This window comes from Lactuca saligna, chromosome 1 (genome assembly GCF_052625555.1).
Source record: "Lactuca saligna cultivar CGN05327 chromosome 1, ASM5262555v1, whole genome shotgun sequence".
NCBI lineage: Eukaryota > Viridiplantae > Streptophyta > Magnoliopsida > Asterales > Asteraceae > Lactuca > Lactuca saligna.
In genome coordinates, this window is record NC_136417.1 from 127436003 (window position 1) to 127462314 (window position 26312).

At 39.2% G+C, this 26312-nt stretch overlaps 1 protein-coding gene across 1 annotated transcript; it reads left to right on the forward strand.

Moving 5' to 3' along the window:
* The first annotated feature begins 4365 nt into the window (after positions 1-4365).
* On the forward strand, positions 4366-8901 carry LOC145000842 (purple acid phosphatase 3-like). The gene is made up of 7 exons (XM_078960127.1): positions 4366-4679; positions 4756-4912; positions 5749-5856; positions 5951-6078; positions 6146-6274; positions 8198-8265; positions 8400-8901. The coding sequence occupies exons 1-7, from the start codon at positions 4479-4481 to the stop codon at positions 8614-8616; spliced, it is 1008 nt and encodes a 335-aa protein (XP_078816253.1). The 5' UTR covers positions 4366-4478; the 3' UTR covers positions 8617-8901.
* The last annotated feature ends 17411 nt before the right edge of the window (positions 8902-26312 follow it).

The window sequence follows — 26312 nt, forward strand, 5'->3', positions numbered from 1 at the left end:
TCGAGTGGGAACCTTTGAGTGGGAGAGTGGACTCAGTGAGTTGGAGGGCAGACTCAGTGATGGAGGGACTCGACGAGTTGTTCATACAACTCGGTGAGTCCAAGGCAATCTTCTTATGATTCAAGAACAACTCGTCGAGTTGTTCATACGACTCGGCGAGTCGGATGCAGATGACCTGAGTGTTGATATAGAGCGGGAATTTGTCGAGTGTATGCCATACTCGATGAGTAGCAGCGAGTAGGGTTGAGAAATGAGAGTAGGGACTCGGCGAGTTGGCGGCCCAACTCGGCGAGTCAGGTCAACTGTAAAGTTGATTTTAACCAGGAGAGTTAACTTTAGCCAGGGGTAAAAGAGTCATTTACCCCAATGTAGTTATTAGGAATTTGATTGAGTGTATTTGTGGATTTGTAGCCGGGGAGATACCGGAGCAGCAACAGATAGTTCCCGGAGCCACACACTCAGCAGCCAGATCACGAGGTGAGTTTCCTTTCAGTAGGAACGGGTCTAAGGCCACAATGTCGGCCCGTTTAGCTAGCAGTAGTATCCGGACTTCGGTCCGATGCAGATTCTAGTATGTTTGATGCCTTCGTGGTTCAGACAGTATTTTGTGTTATGTGTTCCAGGTTACATCCTGATGTAGTATGCTATCTATGTACTCATGTTAGTTGATATGCTTATGTGATGCTATGTTCAGTATGTTACGGACTTCTGTCCGATGTAGTCAGTTCCGGACTTCGGTCCGATGCAGTTAGTTCCGGACTTTGGTCCGATGCAGGAGGCAAGGCCTCAGTAGTTCCGGATCCCGATCCGATGCAGAGGGCAAGACCCTGGTTAGTTCCGGACTTTGGTCCGATGCAGTTTCCGGACTTCGGTCCGATGTAGTGGGCAAGGCCCAGTATGTGTTTTTATGTATTATATGGTATGTGGTAGTTTGGGGGAGCTCACTAAGCTTCGTGCTTACAGTTTCAGTTTTGGTTTCAGGTACTTCCGCAAACAAAGGGAAGAGCTCGGGTTGATGGCATCGCACACACACACCACAACTTCAACTGTCCTGGGAGTTGTTTTGATTTTCATAGATGTGACTGATATATTCTTGATTCAGTTTACTCATAACACTTTACTTTCGTTTGTGATATATTGACGTACAAGTTTACCTTATGATTTTATTATGGTGTTTTAGTAATTATTCAACAAAAATTTTTGGGTCGTATTTTGGGATGTTACATAACCCCTTTATAGGAGTTTACGGCCCAGGTACCCTTCCATGAGGGGTTTACGGCCGTGAACTCCTTATGGAGTTGTTTTAATTGCATTTAAGGTCCCTATCTTCTTGTTGGTCGTTTCTAGAATTTAATCCAAGGCCATTGGTGTGTTTACAGGCATTGTTAACACACAAATATGAGTTTACTCCCCATGAAGAGGATTTTACGGCCCAAGAGTGTTCTTGGGCAGTAAACTCATGTTTACTCCCCAAAATGCTAGTTCAAGGTGTTCTAAGTCCGATTCCATAAGCCTACAAGTCATATCTAAGCCTTAGGGACAATTTGGAGGGGTTTTGGGGCATAAAAACCCCATTAAATGGTGTTCACGGCCCAAGAGTGTTCTTGGTCCGTAAACTCATGATTTTGTCCCTATTTTATGTTTTAAACTCGAATTTTGACGCTAGATAAGTTATACAACGAGTTAGGATAGGCGGCTTACTCGTTTGGGGCTCAAAACGGACGATTTTTGGCTCGAAATTAAGCTGTAGAGAGAGAGAGAGAGAGAGAGAGAGAGAGAGAAAGAGAGTGGGGAGAGTGTAAAAAGTCTCCAATGGACTCCACTCACCCTTATATAGGGGTTGGAGTCGGGGCTCAGTGGAATTCTACCCGATACTATCATTATACGGGGCTTTTGGTCGCACCTGATTTAGTGGTCGTAATAATAAAAACTGACTTTTTCCAATTAAATGGAAATGTAACTTAAGTGTTTTTATTTACTTTATCATGACTATAACGACATAATAGGCATAATATATATAAATAAATAAGACTTTTATTTATTTGACGACCTTAAATTAACGGAATTTTTATAAAATGGGATATTCCGTTAACGGTAACGGGGAAATGTAACGGAACAAACTTGGGTTGTCACGGAATAGAAGTGTGTTAATGTATAAATGATTGTATTTATTTATAAATAGTAGTGTATTCATTTCAATTGATGAAAAAGACATTGAAGTATTTTTAATTTTGATGTGTATTCATTTGTGATTGGAGTAGTATTTGGTTTTTTTGAAGAAACATTTAGTTTGTGAATACAAGTATATTGATTTGAAATTGGATTTCTATTCATTTTTTTGAAAAACAAAAACGGGAAATAGGAAAATAAAATGATTTTTTGAAGATTTTTTTATAAATATTTTAAATAAATTTGACTAAAAACGTTTTTTATATTCCATTAATAAAAAATAAAAAATTAAATATTTCTTTGTTTTTTGGTAACCGATCCTAAATTTAAGGAATTTGATTGAATTTGATTTAAATTTAATTTAGTTAAAATATACAGTTACTAATATGCTCTTATATATTGATTGGTTTAGAACTGTTCTCGCGTTCTCGACCTTTTAGGTGTTCTTATTTGATCATTTCCCTATATATATATATATATATATATATATATATATATATATATATATATATATATATATATATATATATATATATATATATATATATATATATATATATATATATATATATATATATATAGGAAAATTAAATATACCCTTAAGGGTATATAAGTTTAGGTATCCAAACCCACAATAATTAGTAGTTTTGTTAGATATGTTTATTATAATGTTTTTAAACTCCAACCCCTAAATTGATTTACTTTGAAGATTTTCGAAATTTCACTATTATCTTCCTCTTATATCATATATATATATATATATATATATATATATATATATATATATATATATATATATATATATATATATATATATATATGAAAAGTGAATATATCCTTAAGGGTATATAAGATTAGGTATCCAAACCCACCATAATTAGTAGTTTTGTTAGATATATTAATTATAATGTTTTTTTAAACTTCAACTCCTAACTTGATTTACTTTAAAGATTTTCGAAATTTCACTATTATCTTCCTCTTATGTCATATCGTTTTGCTGACACCTACTAGGCTATATATATTATAGTTGAAAATGAAAAGTATGTAAGAGGAAGATAAATGTGAAATTTATAAAAATCTTAGAAGTAATCAAGTTATAAGTTGAATTATAAGAACAATTAGATAATTACAATTTGAATATATAATACAAAACGATGTACTATAGTGAGTTTGGGTACTTAAGCTTATATACCGTTAAGGTATATTCAATTATATATATATATATATATATATATATATATATATATATATATATATATATATATATATATATATATATATAGGGAATATACATTATAGCCCCACCTAAGTTTAGGTACTAAACCTGTAAAATATGTTGTTTTAACATGCTAAATATATCCGGTTTGGTTTCACTTGGTAAATATATCATTCTGCATAACATTTCTTTCTTTCATTATCGTTTTATCATCACCGTTTTCTTTCCTCAATTATCGTTTATTACTTCATCCAAGTGAACATTAATAACCCTAAACCTAAACCTAACCCCTAAATTTAAACCCTAAACACTAAAGCTAAACCCGAAACCTTAAATCTAAACACTAAACCCTAAACCCTAAACCTTAAACCCTAACCCTAAACCCTAAACCCTAAACCTTAAACCCTAAACCCTAAACCTTAACCCTAAACCCTAAACATAAACATAAACCCTAAACCCTAAACCCTAAACTCTATTGTGTCGATCTTGAATTTACATCTTGAAGTATTAATCGTGAATCCATTAACTGTAATCTTTATATAGTAAAACAATGTATTTTCAAGAGGTTTAGTACCTAAGCTTAGGTGGGGCTGTAATGTATATTCCCTTTTCCCTATATATATATATATATATATATATATATATATATATATATATATATATATATATATATATATATATATATATATATATATATATATATATATATATATACACTTGCTTAAAATATGTTTATGTTTTTTTTTTTTCAACAGCTTCAAAATGTATTTATCGTTGTTTCTAGATTCATTTGTTAGAGATTGTCGTCAGGTATTCTGTTAAATAACCAAAAAATGAAAATTTATTGCTTGTTTAATTAGATACAATTGAGTAATTTGAATGCCAGGATCGATATTATTATATATTCATTTGGTTTATGATTTTCATACCATCAACATACTCAATTTCCTTAAAACATGGCACACCTAATATTTGAATGGATCATAACATCCGAATAATGGCCACTGATTCATGTTGTATCCATAAACCATATAAACAAACTAAATTTCTGACAAGATTTTCTGAAAAGCTGCATCCAAATTAGCTAGCAGCCATGGTCAAGCATTTAAGCAAGAAGACATTGTTGATAACATCCCTAGTGTTGAATATCAGTCTGTGCATGTTTCTGGTTCCGGTTTCTGCTAGGCTTCAAAGGTTACATCACCAATTAAACACCAATGGTTCACTCAACTTTTTGGTCATTGGTGATTGGGGCCGAAAAGGGTGGTACAATCAATCTCAAGTTGCTGTTCAGGTTTCGATTTTCCTCCACCTTGGACGTCTGTAGTTGTTACTTTTGTGGGTTTAATTATTTGGTGAGGTCGTTGCAGATGGGAATCATTGCAGACAGACTAGATATAGATTTTGTAGTTTCAACCGGAGATAATTTTTACGATGATGGATTAACCGGTGTAGATGATCCAGCCTTTGACGAGTCATTCAAATACATATATGCTGCTCCTAGCCTTCAGAAACAATGGTATACTGGTATGTATATACATAGGGCACCATATTTTTTAGAAAAGTTGACGATTTATTAACGCAACAAAGTTACATGTTTTTATCAATTTGTGGAATGACTGAATTTCTTTCTAATTTAGGGGGTCGTGTTTAGCTTCTTACAATAAACTGATTATCTTGCAAATTTATGCATGTATAGGTTGGTAAAAAATCATGTTTTCGGAACCGGACCGGATCAGCCGGTTCAACCGGGAACCGGTCCTGGAACTGTTTCTTAGAGGCCGAAAAACCATCTGTCATGTCAACCGGTTAGGTTGAACCGGTAAAACCAGAAATTTTTAAAAATATTTAGTTTTTTCATTTTATGTATTTTTTATATAATTAAAACTAGTAATAATATAATTATGATATCATCCGTTTTTTCCGGTTTTTGGGACCAGTTGTACCAATTGAACCATCGAACCGATAAGACGGTCGCTTTGGCCGTGGTTCCGGTTTTCAAAACGTCGGTAAAAAACAATATTTTGAAAATCGGATGGTATACCAAATCATTAAGTTTAACTATTCAATTGGTTAACTTATTCGTTATGTGGAATAAGTCTCATAAACCAGATTATTTAATTTATCTATACTCATAAAAAGCTCCATATTTCTTTGAGAACCAAATAGGAGAGAAGACAATGACATGAGGTATATTTGCAACGTGAAAGAGCATATTATTTATCCCACATCCGGTGGTGCATAACATATTTTGTACTTAACGTTTGGATCAAAACGTATATATAAGTTTATTGCATATATATTTGATCTGAAAGTTATCTCTCGTATGAGATCAAATACACTAAGTGATAAGCATTTTGCAGTTTTGGGGAACCATGATTACCGTGGGGATGTAGAGGCACAATTGGACCCAATGCTTAGAAAAAGAGACAGCAGATGGCGTTGTTTAAGATCTTTCATCGTACATACAGGTCTTAATTTACCATAACCCTTCGAATTTTCAACTACTTACCCATTTAATATCCAATTTCGAAATTTCCTTAAAATTCTACGTTGTTTGTGTAGATATTGCCGAATTGTTTTTCGTGGACACGACTCCTTTTGTTGATATGTACTTTAATGACCCTAAAGATCATAAGTATGATTGGAGAGGCATACGTCCTCGAGAGGTTTACCTTACCAATCTATTAAAGGTAAAACTAATTCTTCATACATTAAGAGTTGTGGAAAAATAATGTGTGATTTTCTTCAAAATTGAAGGATTTGAGATCGGCATTGAGCAAGTCGAAGGCTAAGTGGAAGATTGTGGTTGGGCATCATGGTATTCGAACTACAGGTCATCATTGTGATACTCCGGAGCTTGTGACACATCTTTTGCCACTTCTAGAGGTATAATCTATATTGAGAAATTATTATTTTCCTATTTTTCTTTCCACTTATATTTCTATTTATATATATGAAATATATCAACGATGACAAGTGTTTTAACATATTATTAATTTTTATAAAAATCTGACATTTTTCACGATTTTATAAATAGGAAGAAAACATAGGAGAGTGTTTAATTTTTCAGCTTTCTTTTTAGTGATTTATTTATTTATTTATTATTATTATTATTATTATTATTATTATTATTATTATTATTATTATTATTATTATTATTATTATTATTATAAATAAACCTTAAATTCATCATTAGCTAAGTTTCATTGGCCAAAAAATCTAAAAACTACCGACGGTTCGCTACTGGCATGCCCTTATATGAAAAATCATTATGCCACAAACATTCAAAATGCCTTAAGGTTGAACGGTTAACTCAAAAGAAAATTACATTTCATTTCTTAGCACTTTATTTTTTTTAAGTTAAATTAAAATATTATAATTTAATAAGTAAATAAAACTATCCAAATTACATAACTAAAACTAGAAACATAACTAATGCATAAAACAATTAAAACCAAGTTATAAAATTAGAAATGATCATTAATTTTTTATTTTTCTTTTTAATCGTAAAATCTTTCATATAAAAAAATAATAATATGGTATGTACTTGTGGTTAGAGTATTATGGTATTTGATATATATATATATATATATATATATATATATATATATATATATATATATATATATATATATATATATATATATATATATATATATAAACAAATGTAAAAGGTGTATTTTGAAAATAAAAAGGAGATAATGTTGTAAAATGGTTTCAAATTTTAGATTTTAAATATATAAAGAAAGATGAGGTTCCAAGTTATAATTTAGTTTCAAATTGATAATGTGGCAAATCCATACATTAGTTAACCTTCACCACACAATATATCACCCTATGTATGATGTTACCACATATATGGTCCCCCATCATACCAACCATGTAATAAGTCTCGCCGTTACACCTCAACCACACACTGCAGTGCTTAAGGAGGCGCCGCAGTGTGCGGTGCATACATCATCGATCATTCAATTGATACAGCGGTATGCTCATCACATCAGAAAATCTTACCGAATTTTTTTTATTTTTATTTTCGGCTATTGCAGTGTGTGTGGGCTAAATTGTGATATGATGATGTGATAGTGTAATATTATAGTGAGTGTGATAGCATACTCAATGGTTTAAGACCCATCTATCTAAGTTGTTTAATTATAACATTTTCTCTATAGCCCCATTTATGCTAATTTATTATTTTAGTTTAATCAAATTTAGGGTTTTCTAAAACTATAAATTTGTTAAAATTCAGAAATCTCTTAATAATAATTTTCTTCAACTTAACTGATAATATTTTTTTTGTGACTTAAAGAAAAATAACGCAAAAGATATTTGTTAAATCTATAAATCCATATAAATCTATAAAAATTATCTTAGTTTAGTTGCTCAGCGTATTTGTCTCTTACTTAAAAATTATCTTATCGGATGTGTGTTATTTTTTTTTTATTTTTTTTATTTTTTTTTTAAAGATATTTAACTTCAATTCAGTTGTTGATTATTTGACGATCTTTCTTTTTATTTTTGTACCACGTCCAAGACATGTGTGGATCCACCAGGTTTCCTATTGCCAACAAAAATTTGGATTGCCAAACGCAAAATTCGCTAAATTAATAGATGTCAATTCTTTAATGTCTTTTTTAATCACATAAGCAACACCTTTTGTGAGCCATACTACGTAATTAAGCCGTTTAGCGCCCAAAGTGGGTGTAATAAGACGTTTTAAATAATATATGACTTCTTTGCCAATATACATTATTCATTTTGTTATGATGTATAATCGCATCCGCTTCTTCTTACTTGATTTTTTATCGGCAGGAATATGAGGTTGATTTTTATATGAACGGGCATGATCATTGCCTAGAACACATGTCCTGTCAAGATAGGTACGTACATATGTAAGTGCTGAATTGTTTCATCGAATATTATTTATCATGTTAAAACATTACAATGATGACAAATCATGTCATTAAGAGATTTTATGAAAGCCAATTGTGTAATTCAACACCAAAAATTGCAGTAAAATACGTTTCTTAACGAGTGGAGCTGGATCAAAGGCCTGGCTGGAGGCGAACAAGCCATATGAAAAATGCGGTGTTAAGTTCTTCCACCATGGACAAGGATTCATGTCGATGAAGTTAACAAAAAAAAGTGCTAGATTCGTGTTTTATGATGTTTTTGGTAAAGCTTTGCATCGATGGAAGACCTCCTTGAAAAAGCTCCATACTTCGATTTAATTTTTCAAAATACATTGTGGCCAAACTATAAGGGGATAGGTTATGACGTATGTATTAACAGTACAAAGATAACCTATGATCATATTTTTGCCGAAAAAGTCATGCCGCACTTTTGATTATTTTAGTGGCTAAAGCTTACAAATAAATTTCTAGCATAGTTTTAGCTACATTTTTTTATTGATTCACGTGACCGTTGTATAGTATTTCGAAACCTTTTGCCAGGATTTAGAGTAAAAAATTTGATATCAATTAGCTACAGTAAAAAAATTGTGGCTAAATATTACCATCTGCCATGATATTTGTTTGATTAATGGATTCTTTTTGTGATTGTTGTTATATAAGACGATTTTGACTTGGAGAAGTCAAAACTAGATTCCATTGGGATATTATTCGTACCGTTGATTTAATAATTTTACCCATATAATAATTATTTGTTAAGTGATAAATCTTAAATTTTTTTTTATAGCTTTTAACTTTCTCAACCAACCCGTTAAAAAAATGTTAATTTTACGAAAATATTGTTAAAAATGCCTTGAAAATGATGTGTAACACCCGAAATCAGAAAGGTCAAGAAAGGAAAAGAAAAACCCTAAGTTAAAGAGGGTTGACTCGTCGAGTCCAGGGAAGAACTCGACGAGTCGGAGCGGGATCCGGGTGTAAAGTAAGTGACCGACTCGGCGAGTCGGAAAGTGGACTCGGCGAGTCTGGTCTGGGTTGGGAAACCCTAATTCCGGCACTTGGTACCCTATTTAAGCATCTTATTGTCTTCCCTAGGGCTCATTTGCGGCCCCTATAGTCCAGAACCCGAAACCCTAAGCCTCCATTGTTGCTCATTCAAGCTTTCTTGCCACTTTGGGTGATTTGAAGGAAGAAGGAAGAAGGCAACCATTGGGGATTCAAGGATTGGCAGTAGATCCAGAGTTTGTGGGATTTTCCAGAGCATTTGAAGGTAATGAGTCGCTACCTTCACTCCGTTGCATATAGATCAACCTTTATCATGAGATTTGGGGCTTTTAGGGCAAGTTTAAGAACCATTTCGGTTAGAAGCCCATATCTAAAGTTGCTACTTCAGATCTAAGTGTATCTTGGTTTAGAGAATCATAAAGCATCAGTCTTGTAACGACCGAATTTCGAAACAATTAAAACTTTTCAAAAACAACCCATTTTAATAACGTTGTTACAAAAAGGTTTTCAATACATTATTTAACAGAGTATTTTCCCAGGTCCATTTCATAAAACACCAACGCGAGGAACGGTACGATCACGTCTTTGCCTTGCCACAGACTCCTGAGAACCTGAAAACATAAAAAAACACAACTGTAAGCCCGAAAGCTTAGTGAGATACCCCCAAAATACCAACCACATATACGCCCTTTCTGGGCCACAACCTTCCGGTCCAAAACATATTGCCTTCCGGCCCATAGCGTATTGCCTTCCGGCCCATAACATATCGCCTTCCGGCCCGCAACATAGAAAGCATACATATCATGATGGAACATAGAACAATCATGCATACCGGGTTACACTCCAGACCAGACAACCATGCGCATAACATGTAATCATATAACAGTTCACAGTTAGTAAATCGACCAACAGATTATGTAACATATCATTACCCTAACCAGGATACCAGCCTAGCCGATCACTAGCATAACATCACCCTACGACTCAGCCAACATACTAATTATGCATATACGCCTTTCCAGGCCATGACCTTCCGGTCCACATCGCATTGCCTTCCGGTCCACAACATGTAATGCCTTCCGGCCCATAACGTAACGCCTTCCGGCCCATATCCCACAATATCAAACAACAGACAATTACTCGGATTTCCATCTGATAAAAAGGGTAGGCCTTGGTGCCTTAAACCCTATAGATATAGTGAGGATAACTCACCTTGAAACTGCCGACTGAACAGATAACCCGAACTGCTCCGATCCCCGATACGATCTCCACCACTGGGCAGCCACCAATACACTGAACTCAAAACCATAATCAACAATTACCAAAATACCCCTGGAAACCACTGGTCAACCCTTGGTCAAAGACTGGGTCAAAGTCAACCCCTGACTGACCCTACTCGCCGATTCAACCCTATGACTCGCCGAGTTCCCAACTCAAAACATCACTCAATCTGCGACCTAACTCGCCGAGTCACCCCGAGACCCGCCGAGTCCAACAACTCTGAGTCCACTCGCACATAACTCACCGAGTCATCCCTTGACTCGCCGATTCTTCGACTCAACCAAAAAATATTGGGACTCTTCGACAAGACTCGTCGAGTCCAAGAACAGACTCGCCGAGTCTAAGGCTATCTTCAACTTACTCGCCGAGTTGTTCATCAAACTCGTCGAGTTCCAGGCCATCTTCAACCGACTCGCCGAGTTGTTCTTCCAACTCGTCGAGTCTCAGCTCGTCTTCAAGCAACTCGTCGAGTCCACCCATGTGACTCGCAGAGTACCACCGGTTTGAATCCGTACCGAAGCATCCCAGGCCATGCAATTGGTCCAAAACATAGATCTAGCCTCCTACAACTCATCCATCACGTAAAGTGGCAATCTTTACGTGAATCCAAGGAGATCTATGCATTTTGCACATTAGGTCTAAGGTTTTGGACAAGATAGCTTCATCCAACACTCAACACAGGGACTTTCCTGCATTCCAACCCTCCTCCATTCCAGATCTGAGGTAGCAACCTCATATCTAACCTTTAGACTCGAATATCACCCAAAGTAAGCTTCCCTCAAACCCCAAAATGAATCAACAAGACAATAGCAACTCAAGAACGAGATTTTACCTTCAAAGAATGCCCTAATCTGCAAGGAAACTCAAATCCAAGCAAAGCCCCTTGCTCCACACCTTCAAACTTCCAAACTTTCTCCAACAATTACTTCTCCAAACTCCAATCCACTCAACAATGGTGCTTCTCCACGATTTTAGGGTTTCAGGGACTCAAATGGGTGATAAAGAGGCTGGGGAGGAAACATAATGCTCTTTATATAGGGCTCAACCCCGAGAATTAGGGTTTTCTCCACTCAGCGCCTACTCGCCGAGTCCATCTCATTGACTCGCCGAGTTGGCTGTTTAACACGCGACCAAGTCGCGACTCTACTCTACTTGCCGAGTTCATCCATGGACTCGCCGAGTCACTCTTTCCCAAATTACACTTTTAGCCCTTCCACTCAACTCTTGCTATTTCGGGATGTTACAATTCCCCCCCACTTAAATTAGGCTTCGTCCTCGAAGCCTACAACAATACAACTCCAAAGATATCCCACAACGCGCCATCTGGCCTTAACCGGAACAGGTCCCACAAGGCATACCCGTTGAAACTCGAACACACTTTCCCTTCCCTTACGGTGTCCTGACCACCGTCTCTAACCAGGCACCGGCCGTACCCTCTGATAATCACACTCAATAACCGAGAATTACCCAAGATGCATTACCGCCCCAAATCTCAATAATCACTCGACCCATAAGGGTTAGAAAACCATGAACCATCGGATCCCCGATCCGAAACCCACTCTATCCATTCCGGGACGACTGAGAGACCCATTCTCAATCTCAGAGCAGCTCTCACGAGTTCTCCCCTTGCAACCGCATACACATGTTGAGCTAGCTCTAACACCCTCAGGTTGGGAAAACCTGATATACTGATAATATCCTCAAACATTCCCCCGGATAAGCCACTAATACATACCCCATACCCTGTGACAACTGTCAAATTTCGGTCAAGTCAAAGTCAACTAAAGTCAAACCGTTTGACTTAATTTGCCCTTGGGAACTAGAATTTACATTATGAAACTTCTAGATAACTCTCTATTCTAATGAGAAATCATAAAACAAAAAGTGCGAACACCTAGATCTCCTTAACCTAAAACTGTGGTATGTGGCGAGCCAAACCGATAAAACAATGTTGCATACTCATCGGGAGTGTGTAAGATCCATAAACAAGGCTTAACAGGGTTTACGAACCATGCATTGCGATGCCGGACACTCACAATTGTCACACATGGAACCTCTCTCAATCGTTTTCACTCTATCTCTCTCTCTCTCTATGTCAAATCTCTCCCAAATCTCTCCAAGTATGTGAAATCTCTCTCAAATATCTCTCTGTATGAGAAATCTCTCCAAGAATGTCAAATCTCTCCCAAATCCCTCTAAGTATGTGAAATCTCTCTCAAATATCTCTCTGTATGAGAAATCTCTCCAAGAATGTCAAATCTCTCCCAAATCTCTCCAAGTATGTGAAATCTCTCTCTAGTATCTCTCTGTATGAGAAATCTCTCCAAGAATGTCAAATCTCTCCCAAATCTCTCCAAGTATGTGAAAACTCTCGCAAATATCTCTGTGTATGAGAAATCTTTCCAAGAATGTCAAATCTCTGCAAGTGTGAGAAATCTCTCCCAAATCTCTCTCAAAAGTTTCCTGTAACTTTTTAGAATCATTCGGGTCATTCGGACCCTTAACCGGGTCAAAAACGACTTAAAACGGGGTAAAAACGAGAAAACGGGACCTTAGGAACCGAAACCCTTCTTAAGGCGCCGAAGCTCCTTAAGGCCAAGACTAGGAACCGAAAAGGTCCCAGGACCGAACCGAGCCCCTGTAGCTGAGACCGAATCTTGGTCTCTGTCGCCTCCTCTCTGTCGCTTCGCCTCTCTGTCGCTTCCTCTCCTCTCTGTCGCTTCTTCACTCACTGTCTCTACCCGCCTCTCGGTCTCTGTCTCTACCCGCCTCTCGGTCTTTGCTCTCTCTTCCCTCCTCTCGGTCTCTGCTCCTTCTCTCCTCTCTGTCCCTTCGCGCCTCTCTGCTCCTTCTGTTCTCTCTGTCTCCTCGCGCCTCTCTGTTCCCTCTTCTCCCCTCTCGGTTCCTACTCTCCCTCTTCTTCCCTCTCGGTTTCAGCATCAGAAGGCCGAACCTCGGCCAGAATTCGGAATTTGGTCACTTTTAGCCCATTTTTGATATTTTTAACATTTTAAGCCCGTTTTTCGTGATTTTAAAGCGGGATTTTCTCCAGAAATTATATTTTAACATAATAAACTCTAAATATTCACAATTTAAACATATTTTGATGAAAATCATTATTTAAATAAAATGAAATCAAATGGGTGAATTATTAAAGTTGGAGTGTTGACTTTGTCTTATCCAATGTCACAAGCAACCACCCCACACCCACTCTATGACCAACCATACCTCCCAACCTTACCTAGGTCACTTCAATGTCCCTTACACTCAATTTACACTCATTCCCACATTTTTAGAGCTGGAACAAACATCCTCTCTCCTCATTTCTCTCATTTGCCATCATTTCACTAAGTATCAAACACCACTTTTCTCTCAAACTTTTTCTCCACCAAACTCGAGACCCAAGGCTGATTATCAAGTGTTCTTCCACATTTTGTAAGCATAATCCATTCTCTTTATGATTATCTCACTTATTTCCACTCAAATCATGGATATCTTACACAAGCTCCATTATATTTGTGTTAGAGTTTCGAATCTTTAAGTGTTCTTGGGTTGAACACTTCTCTTCTTCAACACTTATCTACTGAAATCACTCAATATGAATTCATACCCCTACATTTTCATGTTTTCTCAAGTTTTCAGGGGGGGAATACAAGTTAAAACACTAAGAACATAACTAAAATTTTCTAACAGCCTTCATCAGAAAAGTTCAACTCCATTCACGGACTGTTTTGGGCATTTTAAACATTTTTGTTTTCAAAACTGTACAAGTTGCAAATAGTTCAAGTTTTTAGCTTTAAAATGACTACTTGCACATCTCCAAACGATTTTTGTACAATTTATGGTGATTTTTACAAAACTGACTATCATTTCAAACAACAAACCGGACCAGTCTGTGATTTTAGACTTATTCAACCAAGTTGGAGGTCGTTAAAAATACTGATAAAAATTATGAGTAAACTAGACACATTTTGTGAACTATCAGAATTTACGGATCTAGTTTTCGACTTCGTATGATTTTTCTATGATTTTTCAAAACAGGGCAGAATGGCTAAAGTTAGCCAACAGCATGTAAATATCATAACACTTTGTATTATGTTGAGCAAAATGTATAATCATAAGTTCTATTTATTGAATGTGTTTTTTTGTTAGTTTATCATCATGAACTGAAACTAAGTCATTCATAATAAGTATTATTCATTCATTTTAGAACACGTATATTAGACTATAAAAAGCATAGTTTGATAAATTCATGACACTATTATATTTCCATAAAAGAGTTCATACATATTACATACATTTTAGATAAACTATAATAGGTATAGTTTATGATAAATCACTGAACACAGTCGTACAGAAAGGGTACATTCATACAGAAAAGATTTATATTCACACACATTTCACGTAAACTTGTTAACCTATATTGTGAGACTCTCTCTCTCTCTCTCTCTCTCTCTCTCTCCCCGTACGTCCGAGTGCGGGATATACTTCCTGGTAGTTATAATCAGAATATCCTCGAGGGAGAACGTGATACTTGTATATAGATCTATATTGGGTTTGACACCCCACACCTTGCTGCTAGCTATAGTGGGACCTGCAGGTCTACGGGTGACAAATGTCATTTTAGTTTTCGCGACGCCTGAGAACGTCGTGGCAGGTTCACATAGTCATAGTATGATTATAGCGACTCACATAGGGATATAACAATCCATAAGTTTACGGGATTTTATTTTTAAAACCTAAATGAGTTTTATGTCGATTTAAAATCACTTTTTATCTCTATGAGTACAGATATTACTGTACACTTTTGGTTTTGGTAGTTACAACTACACATCATTTGAAACCACATTTATACCTTTAAGTATGGTCAATACTTGTTATTACTCGGTCCTCTAATTTAGGACTACATATATATAAAGTATTAACAAACATGAGAACATACATAAATTTCATTTAATTCAAACGCGTCCATGTCCATTTAAGCACATAACATTTTCTATTAATAAGAAAGGTTAATTATACATTTTGGTCTTCAGTCATAAGACTACATTACACAAATTTTAAAGAAAATATCGGATTTTCTGGATACATATTCTAACGCTTTTACAAGGAAAACGATTTACTTTTCTAATGAAATCTCTTATGAACTCACCAACCTTTGTGTTGACACTTTTCAAAACTACTTGTATTCTCAGGAATTCAGTGAAAACAGGAAATCAACAACGTTTTGAGGATGGGACGATAAATCGTCAAACAGTTCATTTTGTATCATAATGTAATTAATGTGAATCATGTAAACATGTGCTTTGATATAACGTTTTCAATTATATTTGTGTTGGTTGTATTTACTTTGAGCACTATTATACTCATTGTTGTGATACTCTACATGAAGTCCTCCACCCCCGGACGTTTCCGCCATCCTTGGTTTGGGGGTGCGACAGATTGGTATCAGAGCATTGTTTATAGTGAACTCAGTATATCAAACCACATAAGATATACAAACGATAAATGCATTGGGACTAAGTCTCTGATTTAAAGTTTCAAAACAACTATACTTTTAGAAATAAATAGTTTCTTATTAAAGGTATACATGCATACATACATATTAAGGTCAGCACCACTCTAGAACAAAACAAAAGTAATGATTGTTGAATATCACAGGTAAGCTCGGGGATGTGTGGTCAGTCTTGGGAGTGGCATAGCCTGATCAACTATGCTGGTCCTAGGAGTGATTAGCACATACCCAAGAATAGTTGTGATATGGCAACAAGTCTAAAAACTTACTGACACTACCACAATGAGAACATTAGAACAGAACATGAGTTTAAAATACTATAGGAGTATTTTGTAATATCATAACTTATATGAAAACTAAATAGATCCTTAATAATAGGTCTATAGTCCCTAAGTGGATACTTTGAGGTTATATATAACCTAGAAATTATAGACTTAGAATTTGTGGTCATTACTTTACTTCCTTTTCCTTGTTTGGATGTGGACCTAGAGTGGGAACACTTATTCAAAGGTCTATCGTATCTTGTTATATGTAATTAGTATGCACTATGTCATTATAGAAGTAACTAATAAGGATTACCCCTATAAGTAATTGAGAATAGGGTTAGACGCATAGTACTTATCTCCTCCACTCCAATTCTCGCAAATACAGCATAGCAAAATCCTACTTGCCGGACGACCCTTACTTTCCTAATCCGAACTCGAGGAATGGTGAATGGTTATGAGATGAATCATAAGCGGGACCAGAGGTAATCAATCCTCCATGCATAGCAAGGGTTCCGCGAACCGTTTCGACTATATCGAACCTGTACCCCTTTGGACAATCGTGATCGAGGGTTGAACATCGACAACAATGACAACAACCACCATGTGGAGACCAACAAGGGTGCTATGACCTCAACCACGGGGGACTGATGGACAGAGCCCTCCCGGCAAGGACCCGGCGGATCGCGATCATCGAGGATTAAAACAGGAAGACTACAATCTGAGTTCAGAAAACTGCGTGCTACTATAGACCCCACCATCTCATGTACTGGTGACTCAGAATTATACTACTATTCCCGAGACCAACTCTCTTTTTAGGACCTTATCGCCACTCGTGATGAGGAAAGAGAGTAACAGGGTAGGACACACAACATTCAAAGAAAGGATGATTGTAGCCAAGCGTTGATTGGCAAAGCTACAAAAATTGCATCGACCTTGCCTCAGGCATCACAAGGGATGGATCATCGTAAGTAGAGTTCATGCCGCTCACCAGACCTGGTAAATTAGCTTCATAAGTATGCGTTGGTGCTACTCTATTGTAAGTAAAATCACGACACTACAAACTAAATGGTCATACTAATCGAGAAAGCTATCTACTATCAAAACCCGCCCATGCACAAATGTGAAGTAGACCTGCATCGAGGTCAAAAATTTTCACTAAAATTATGATTACTAAAGTCATATTAACAAGATGGGATTAGGATGTACCTAACAGACTCGAAGGACTATCTAGCCTTAATTATATAACTAAGCATACATCAATAGGTCGTGATAAGGACCTATCTTGGGTCAAGTATAAGGTTTCACTTAGATACAGAGCTACTAAAATACATGAGTTTATTATACAAAGAATCTCGTTATAAATTGTTTCCAGAACACCCTAAACAACCGAACTTTGATACAAATCGATATGAGAAAAACTTAGTTAGAAAACTCGCGACATATAGCCATTCTAACAACTCGCGACATATAGTCATTTTGGACCGCTCAAGAAGCATTCATCATTCCGAGCTATTGCCCCTGGAAATCCTCCCATGCATACCGTTCTAGCCCTCTAGGGGGGGTCCCGAACTCTAGTTCCATCATACATACTCGATCCCGGCCTGCTCCCAGGCCTCCACAATCAAATGCCCTAGGTCTGTATCCCACCCCGCATGCCCGACACTCGCTCCTATCAGCCTAAACTCTGGGTTGATAGAACACTGCTGAATCCTAACAGCTAAGCACTCTAAAATACTCCTCAACCACCCAGAGAGTTCTCCACTTCTCCCCCACTTATAACACTGATTAACAACCACCGGTCGCCATCACCAACCTTTCAGAACAACCCTGTACAAAGAAACACTTACACGCGGACTGCTTCCCTCAAGCATAAACAACCTTAACGAGATCTCACATCAACACTGATTAACCCACTAGAAAGAAACTCAAACTGTATCTAACCACTCCTCGGAAAGCCGATGCTACCCGACCTTCAACCCAATGTTGCATCTCCACTAATAACCCTCACGAATGATAACCAACGAAAGCACAAAACACCAACTATAACCATACCAAACCCTCCGGGAACAACGGATACCAAGATGAAAACCCGAAACACAAATCCATAACCATGCCAAACCCTCAAGGAACAACGGATACCAAGACGAAAACCCGAAACACAAATCCATAACCATAACCTCAACCCGCAAAACGACGAATACCGCATCAAAACCACACAAAGATACCAACACCAACAATACACCACAATAATCGCAAGATAACATGACATCCAGAAAGAAACATACCCGCAGCTGCATCCGACACTGCTCTGACCTCCTCTGCCGCAAGCTAATAAGCAAGACCCTGAGCCCTTGGGGGCTCTGCTCCACCCCGACCTTCTCCTGAAATCCTCAAAGTGGCCGGTGCTGGAGCCTGCACCGGTCCTGCGGAAAACTGTGGACAGTTGATCCTCATATGCCCAACCTGACGACAATGATAGCAAATCCTCAAATCCCGAACCGGCGTTGACCGCCGACAATCCCTCGCATAGTGTCCCTCCTTTCCGCACTTGCGGCATGCACCACCGGACCTACAAACTCCGGTGTGACTCCTCCCACACTTCCCACAAGTGTGGCTGCTCCGATCCCCCATCCTGGAATCAACGGTCTTAGACCGTTTCGTTGCCGTCTCCGACTGAACCGGAGCTTGCCTCAGCTCACGCAACTGCAACTCAATCTCTAACTCACGCCGCCTGGCGGCCTCCTGCAACTCCAACAATGTCCCGCACCTCTGTGAGGACACAAACTGTTTGATGTCTCTCTTTAGCATACTCACATATCGGGACATCTGAGCCTGCTCTGAAGCGAACTCAGGGCAAAACATCGCCCTCTTAGTGAACATCCTGGTGATTTCCGTCACCGACTCCGAATCCTGCTTCAGCTCGAGGAACTCCCGAGCCAACCTCTCCCTCTCTACCTGCGGAACATAACGAGTACTGAACATCTCTCTGAACTGATCCCATGAAATCGCAGCCCTCTGCGCATCCGGATATGACCTCGTGGTCAACCTCCACCAATCCCTTGCCTCGAGCCTCAACAGGTTCAGAGCACACGTCACCCTCAAATCAGCAGGGCATGAACACATGAAGAAACACCCCTCCACGTCCGATAACCATCTCATAGCAACAATCGGGTTCTGAACTCCATCGAAGGTGGGAGGCTCCGTATTATCGAAGTCCCGATACTGAAAATCCCTATCAGCTCCTCCCCCTGCCGCTGCTACAGCCACTGTAGCCGCCGCGGTAGCCGTCTCAGCGAGAGCCGCATAGCGCTCATCAAAATACTCAACCATGGCGGTCTTGATCGACCCAAACAACTCCGGCAACTCAGCCCGGAACAATGCAACAACCTCATCATGCAGGATCTCGCAAATCCTCGCATCCATCTCGCATGAGCTCATCTGACCAATAATCTCGGGCGGTACTAACCTGTTCGCAACTCCTCCTCCTGCACCCGATCCTGACCCGGATCCGCTTCCAGCATGCCTCGAAATCTCCATACTGAAAGTATACTAGAAAACCTCAGACTCTTCCCACTATCTCGGGAACCAACTCTCAACCCAACCCTAGAGGTCATGGTTTCCCTGATACGCGTATGGGTCCTGTGCTTTCAGTAGTACGGGCCCATACTACCTTCCACACCTACCCATATTTGTATGAAGTACTACTACAACACCCTAGAGAAACATGCATAACAACGCTTAACCCTCACCACTAGAGGAACACTGAGAATCTCCCATAAGGAACCCTAGGCTACAGGCATCACAATCAGGCAACATTAACATGAATTCCTGAAAATCCCTAGCCTAACTCTAGCATGCTGTTTTATCAAAGCTCAATAAAACAAATGTCATGAATGGTAATTTGGGGTTACTTACTGGCTCCGGCTGATCGTACCTCCGCGTCCTCCTTTTACTTAATTTTAAAACCATTTTCATTTCTCTTTTAAAACCTTCCTCGATTTGAGACTGGAGTCACACAAGTGTTCCTCCAATCCACTCAAACCAAGGCTCTGATACCAACTTGTAACGACCAAATTTCGAAACAATTAAAACTTTTCAAAAACAACTCATTTTAATAACGTTGTTAACAAAAGGTTTTCAATACATTATTTAACAGATTATTTTCCCAGGTCCATTTCATAAAACACCAATGCGAGGAACGGTATGATCACGCCTTTGCCTTGCCACAGACTCCTGAGAACCTGAAAACATAAAAAAACACAACTGTAAGCCCGAAAGCTTAGTGAGATACCCCTAAAATACCAACCACATATACGCCCTTTCTGGGCCACAACCTTCCGGTCCAAAACATATTGCCTTCCGGCCCATAGCGTATTGCCTTCCGGCCCATAACACATTGCCTTCCAGCCCATAACATATCGCCTTCCGGCCCATAACATAGAAAGCATACATATCATGACGGAACATAGAACAATCATGCATACCGGGTTACACTCCAGACCAGACAACCATGCGCATAACATGTAATCATATAACAGTTCACAGTTAGCAAATCGACCAACATATTACGTAACATATCATTACCCTAACCCTATAGATATAGTGAGGATAACTCACCTTAAAACTGCCGACGGAACAGATAACCCGAACTGCTCCGATCCCTGATACGATCTCCACCACTGGACAGCCACCAATGCACTGAACTCAAAACCATAATCAACAATTACCAAAATACCCCTGGAAACCACTGGTCAACCCTTGGTCGAAGACTGGGTCAAAGTCAACCCCAGACTGACCCTACTCACTGATTCAACCCTATGACTCGCCGAGTTCCCAACTCAAAACTTCACTCAATCCGCAAACTAACTCGCTGAGTCACCCTAAGACTCGCCGAGTCCAACAACTCTGAGTCCACTCGCACATAACTCACCGAGTCATCCCTTGACTCGCTGATTCTTCGACTCAACCAGAAAATATTGGGACTCTTTGACAAGACTCGTCGAGTCCAAGAACAGACTCGCCGAGTCTAAGGCTATTTTCAACCTACCCGCCGAGTTATTCATCCAACTCGTCGAGTTCCAGGCCATCTTCAACCGACTCGCCGAGTTGTTCTTCCAACTCGTCGAGTCTCAGCTCGTCTTCAAGCAACTCGTCGAGTCCACCCATGTGACTCGCCGAGTACCACCGGTCTGAATCCATACCGAAGCATCCCAGGCCATGCAATTGGTCCAAAACATAGATCTAGCCTCCTACAACTCATCCATCATGTAAAGTGGCAATCTTTACGTGAATCCTAGGAGATCTATGCATTTTGCACATTAGGTCTAAGATTTGGGACAAGATAGCTTCATCCATCACGTAAAGTGGCAATCTTTACGTAAATATAAATTGTAAGGATGCACTTAAGACAATCATTTCCACTAACGAAGTCGTTTTTTGTCATGAAACAGAGCTATGTCGTCACCAAGAGGCAACAAACCAACTAGCAAGGCGCCAACACTTCCGATAGACGCTGCTACTTTTCAAGCTGCAGTCACGGCAGCCGTGGCAGCCGTCATGGTGCATTTCAATACTAACAACGTCAACAGGGGTGGAAGCGGTACTAACAATACAAATTGTGGTAACAATCAGGGACACCAACGGATACCTACCAACAAAAATACCTCAGGCCACGAACCTACGAACAAGAAGACAAAGTTTTGGAACTTGAAAGAGCGCCACCAATCTCACGGATACACTAAAAGACAACAACCCAGGGCCACCCCTACCATCACAACAGCAGTCATGACACATGCCTCGACACTAGCCATGCGGTCTGCCACCCAAATGTCTGCCAGACCATACGAGGGATCACTCGCAAAGTGCAACAAATGTGGCTTTCATCACCATGGGGCTTGCCGGGAGATGCACTGTAAAAACTGCAACAGGAAAGGGCATACCGTCCGTTTCTGTAAGATCCTGACCCAACACTTCCCTTCAATCACCTGCACCAAGGTAGGCCCAATATGCTACCTATGCGGTGAAATGGGACACTTCAAGAGAGAATGTCCAACTGAGAAGAACGACGAAGGAACAGGAGGAATGTGATGAACACACCAACATGAGCAGCAAGGGAACCATGTTAGGACTTTTGTAATGTTCCCAACGACAAAATGTTTAAGTACTATATGTTTGTAATGAATTTGGTACGCTTACTAAAGTAATCATCCTTCTAAAAAGTAGCTAAAATATTTTCTCTCTCATACAAATCAAACCAAAGACATTCATATGTGACCTTAGGAGCAGTACCTGTAAGTTGTGATGAACTTGTCCATACATCGGGGTTAATTTAAAATCAAAATACTAAAGTCTTGAAATAGATAATTCCATCCTGACTCCGATTCCATGTCTAGTATTAGGGGTTGAGCGGGGTCACCCACTCGACGATTGCATGATATCAATTTACATACGGCGATCATATACTGCTCGATTGTGAGGAGACCTATCAGGAATCATGATATCAAGTATCATTACTGGCTATTGAAAACACACCCACTACCAGTGCTAAACACTGTGGTATGAATCATCTGCAATAATCATAACATTTAACAAAACGGAACACACAGAAAAGAAATACAGGACACTCTATCACTCTAGTGATCTCTTCCTTCGAATGCAACTTATCTCATGTTATCTAAAAAAAAAGATATTGTTGTCGTTATCTAATTTTGATTGATATAGCCCTCGTCTTCCCGATTTAACGACTATAAAAGGGCCCTTCGCCTAACCCCCCGAATATCGAAACTATCGTCTCTCATAAACATCCAGCACGGACCTTTGGGTCATCTCTCGCTGTGGAACTCCAAAACACGCACCAGAGGAGTGTTATACTTCCTGAAGCCTTATCACATGTATATACAGGAGACCTTCGGGAATGTCGCGCATGTAGCAGACAAGATTCAAGCATAGAAGCTTGGGACAGATATGGTACGAGTCCTGCCATGAGCTTCGGGCTAAGGTTGCCCAGAAGAACGAGTAAATGTCCTACCATTCAAAAAGGCCTAGTCGTGTAAACCAAACCCACATACTTCCTACTGAGCTTCAAGAGCTGTCAGGTCAAACCTGTCGAACTACTCAACAATGAAATTGAAGAACCAAGCTTCTTACCCTGGAAAACTCTGGTCTTATTCGTCAAATAGAAAAGCAAATTGCTCATAATTCCATCGATTTCAGAGGCCCCGACAACATCTCCAATAGAAACCTTTACTATCTTCCTCACATTGACGAATAGGCCGACCAACCTCAAGGAACAAGGTACCCTTCAGGAATTGGACCTGAGATCTGAATATCACCAGTCACGAGTATTGAAGAAGGATGTCCGAGAAAAATCCTCCAATTTCGATGAAGATGTTGAAAGTTCGTAGTGATAACCCTCGGATAGGACCAAACCCACTAGTAGGATTCATGAACGTAATAAATAGGATATATCATTCTTGCTAGGATCATTCATCATCGTCATTACAAATGACTTACTTATCTACCCTCGTAGTAAGAAGGAAACCAAGGAGAGCAGCTACAACAAACCACGGAAGCAATACGATCAGAGAAGTATTACCCGAAGTTCTCTAGATACGAGTTTTGGAATTGAGGAGTTCAATTCTCAAGACACATCGTTACCAAGGTGGAAATTCGTAAGGACCCTTTCAATTGATCAAAACCGTTGAGAAACAGTCAGCACCGAAGGCGTTAGCAGAAATACGCCAAAATTCTGGGTCTCGCTGATCTACCGTCTTAGTTCCTTTGGAACTTCTCGAAAAATACGGACCCCCACCCAACTTTGACCCTAAAGGGAGCAACCCTTGATAGGAAGAGAAGCAAGAGGAAGAAACCTTTAGAACTCCAGTATAACCGACCAAATTCCTCTAGAAACACTCCCTCTGGGAAGGCTTAGTACGCTTCGGAAAGCGTGGAAAGCCAATACCCCAAATAATTGTGTCTTTCGAGATTCTTGTCAGAATCAGCCCTGTAACTCGCTACTTCAATCTACTCCCGCGAGCTTGGTAAAGTACACCCTACCAAACACGTCCCAAATTTACAAGAAGTATCTATCCGACGAGACTCTTGCAATTCCCCTCGACGAGATCGAGTTCCACAAGAGCCTCACCTTCTTGGAAGAACCATGGTGACCATGGACCGAGGTCAAGCGGATGAAACAACGCCACTTCCCATTAGTGAAAGTTCGCTGGAATACTAACCAAGGACCTAGAGTCACATGGGAGCGCGTGAGTCAGTCTATTAGGAAGTATCCTCACTTCTCGGCTTGATTATTCATGCCTACTCCTTGCCTAAATTCAAATTTCGGGACGAAATTCCCTCTAACGGGGGGATGATGTGACAACTGTCAAATTTCGGTCAAGTTAAAGTCAACTAAAGTCAAACCGTTTGACTTAATTTGCCCTTGGGTACTAGAATTTACATTATGAAACTTCTACATAACTCTCTATTCTAATGAGAAATTATAAAGCAAAAAGTGCGAACACCTAGATCTCCTAAACCTAAAACTGTGGTATGTGGCGAGCCAAACCGATAAAACAATGTTGCATACTCATCGGGAGTGTGTAAGACCCTTAAACAAGGCTTAACAGGGTTTACGAACCATGCATTGCGATGCCGGACACTCACAATTGTCACACATGGAACCTCTCTCAATCGTTTTCACTCTATCTCTCTCTATGTCAAATCTCTCCCAAATCTCTCCAAGTATGTGAAATCTCTCTCAAATATCTCTCTGTATGAGAAATCTCTCCAAGAATGTCAAATCTCTCCCAAATCCCTCTAAGTATGTGAAATCTCTCTCAAATATCTCTCTGTATGAGAAATCTCTCCAAGAATGTCAGATCTCTCCCAAATCTCTCTAAGTATGTGAAATCTCTCTCTAATATCTCTCTGTATGAGAAATCTCTCCCAAATCTCTCCAAGTATGTGAAAACTCTCGCAAATATCTCTGTGTATGAGAAATCTCTCCAAGAATGTCAAATCTCTCCCAAATCTCTCCAAGTGTGAGAAATCTCTCCCAAATCTCTCTAAAAAGTTTCCCGTAACTTTTTAGAATCATTCGGGTCATTCCGACCCTTAACCGGGTCAAAAACGGCTTAAAACGGGGTAAAAACGAGAAAACGAGACCTTAGGAACCGAAACCCTTCTTATGGAGCCGAAGCTCCTTAAGGCCGAGACTAGGAACCGAAAAGGCCCCAGGACCGAACCGAGCCCCTATAGCTGAGACCAAGTCTTGGTCTCTGTCGCCTCCTCTCTGTTGCTTCGCCTCTCTGTCGCTTCCTCTCCTCTCTGTCGCTTCTTCACTCTCTGTCTCTACCCGCCTCTCGGTCTCTGTCTCTACCCGCCTCTCGGTCTCTGCTCTCTCTTCCTTCCTCTCGGTCTCTGCTCCTTCTCTCCTCTCTGTCCCTTCGCGCCTCTCTGCTCCTTCTCTCCTCTTTGTCTCCTCGCGCCTCTCTGTTCCCTCTTCTCCCCTCTCGGTTCCTACTCTCCCTCTTCTTCCCTCTCGGTTTCTACCCTCCCTCCTCTCGGTTTCAGCATCAGAAGGCCGAACCTCGGCCAGAATTCGGAATTTGGTCACTTTTAGCCCATTTTTGATATTTTTAACATTTTAAGCCCGTTTTTCGTGATTTTAAAGCGGGATTTTCTCCAGAAATTATATTTTAACATAATAAACTCTAAATATTCATAATTTAAACATATTTTAATGAAAATCATTATTTAAATAAAATGAAATCAAATGGGTGAATTATTAAAGTTGGAGTGTTGACTTTGCCTTATTCAATGTCACAAGCAACCACCCCACACCCACTCTATGACCAGCCATACCTCCCTACCTTACCTTGGTCACTTCAATGTCCCTTACACTCAATTTACACTCATTCCCACGTTTTTAGAGTTGGAACAAACATCCTATA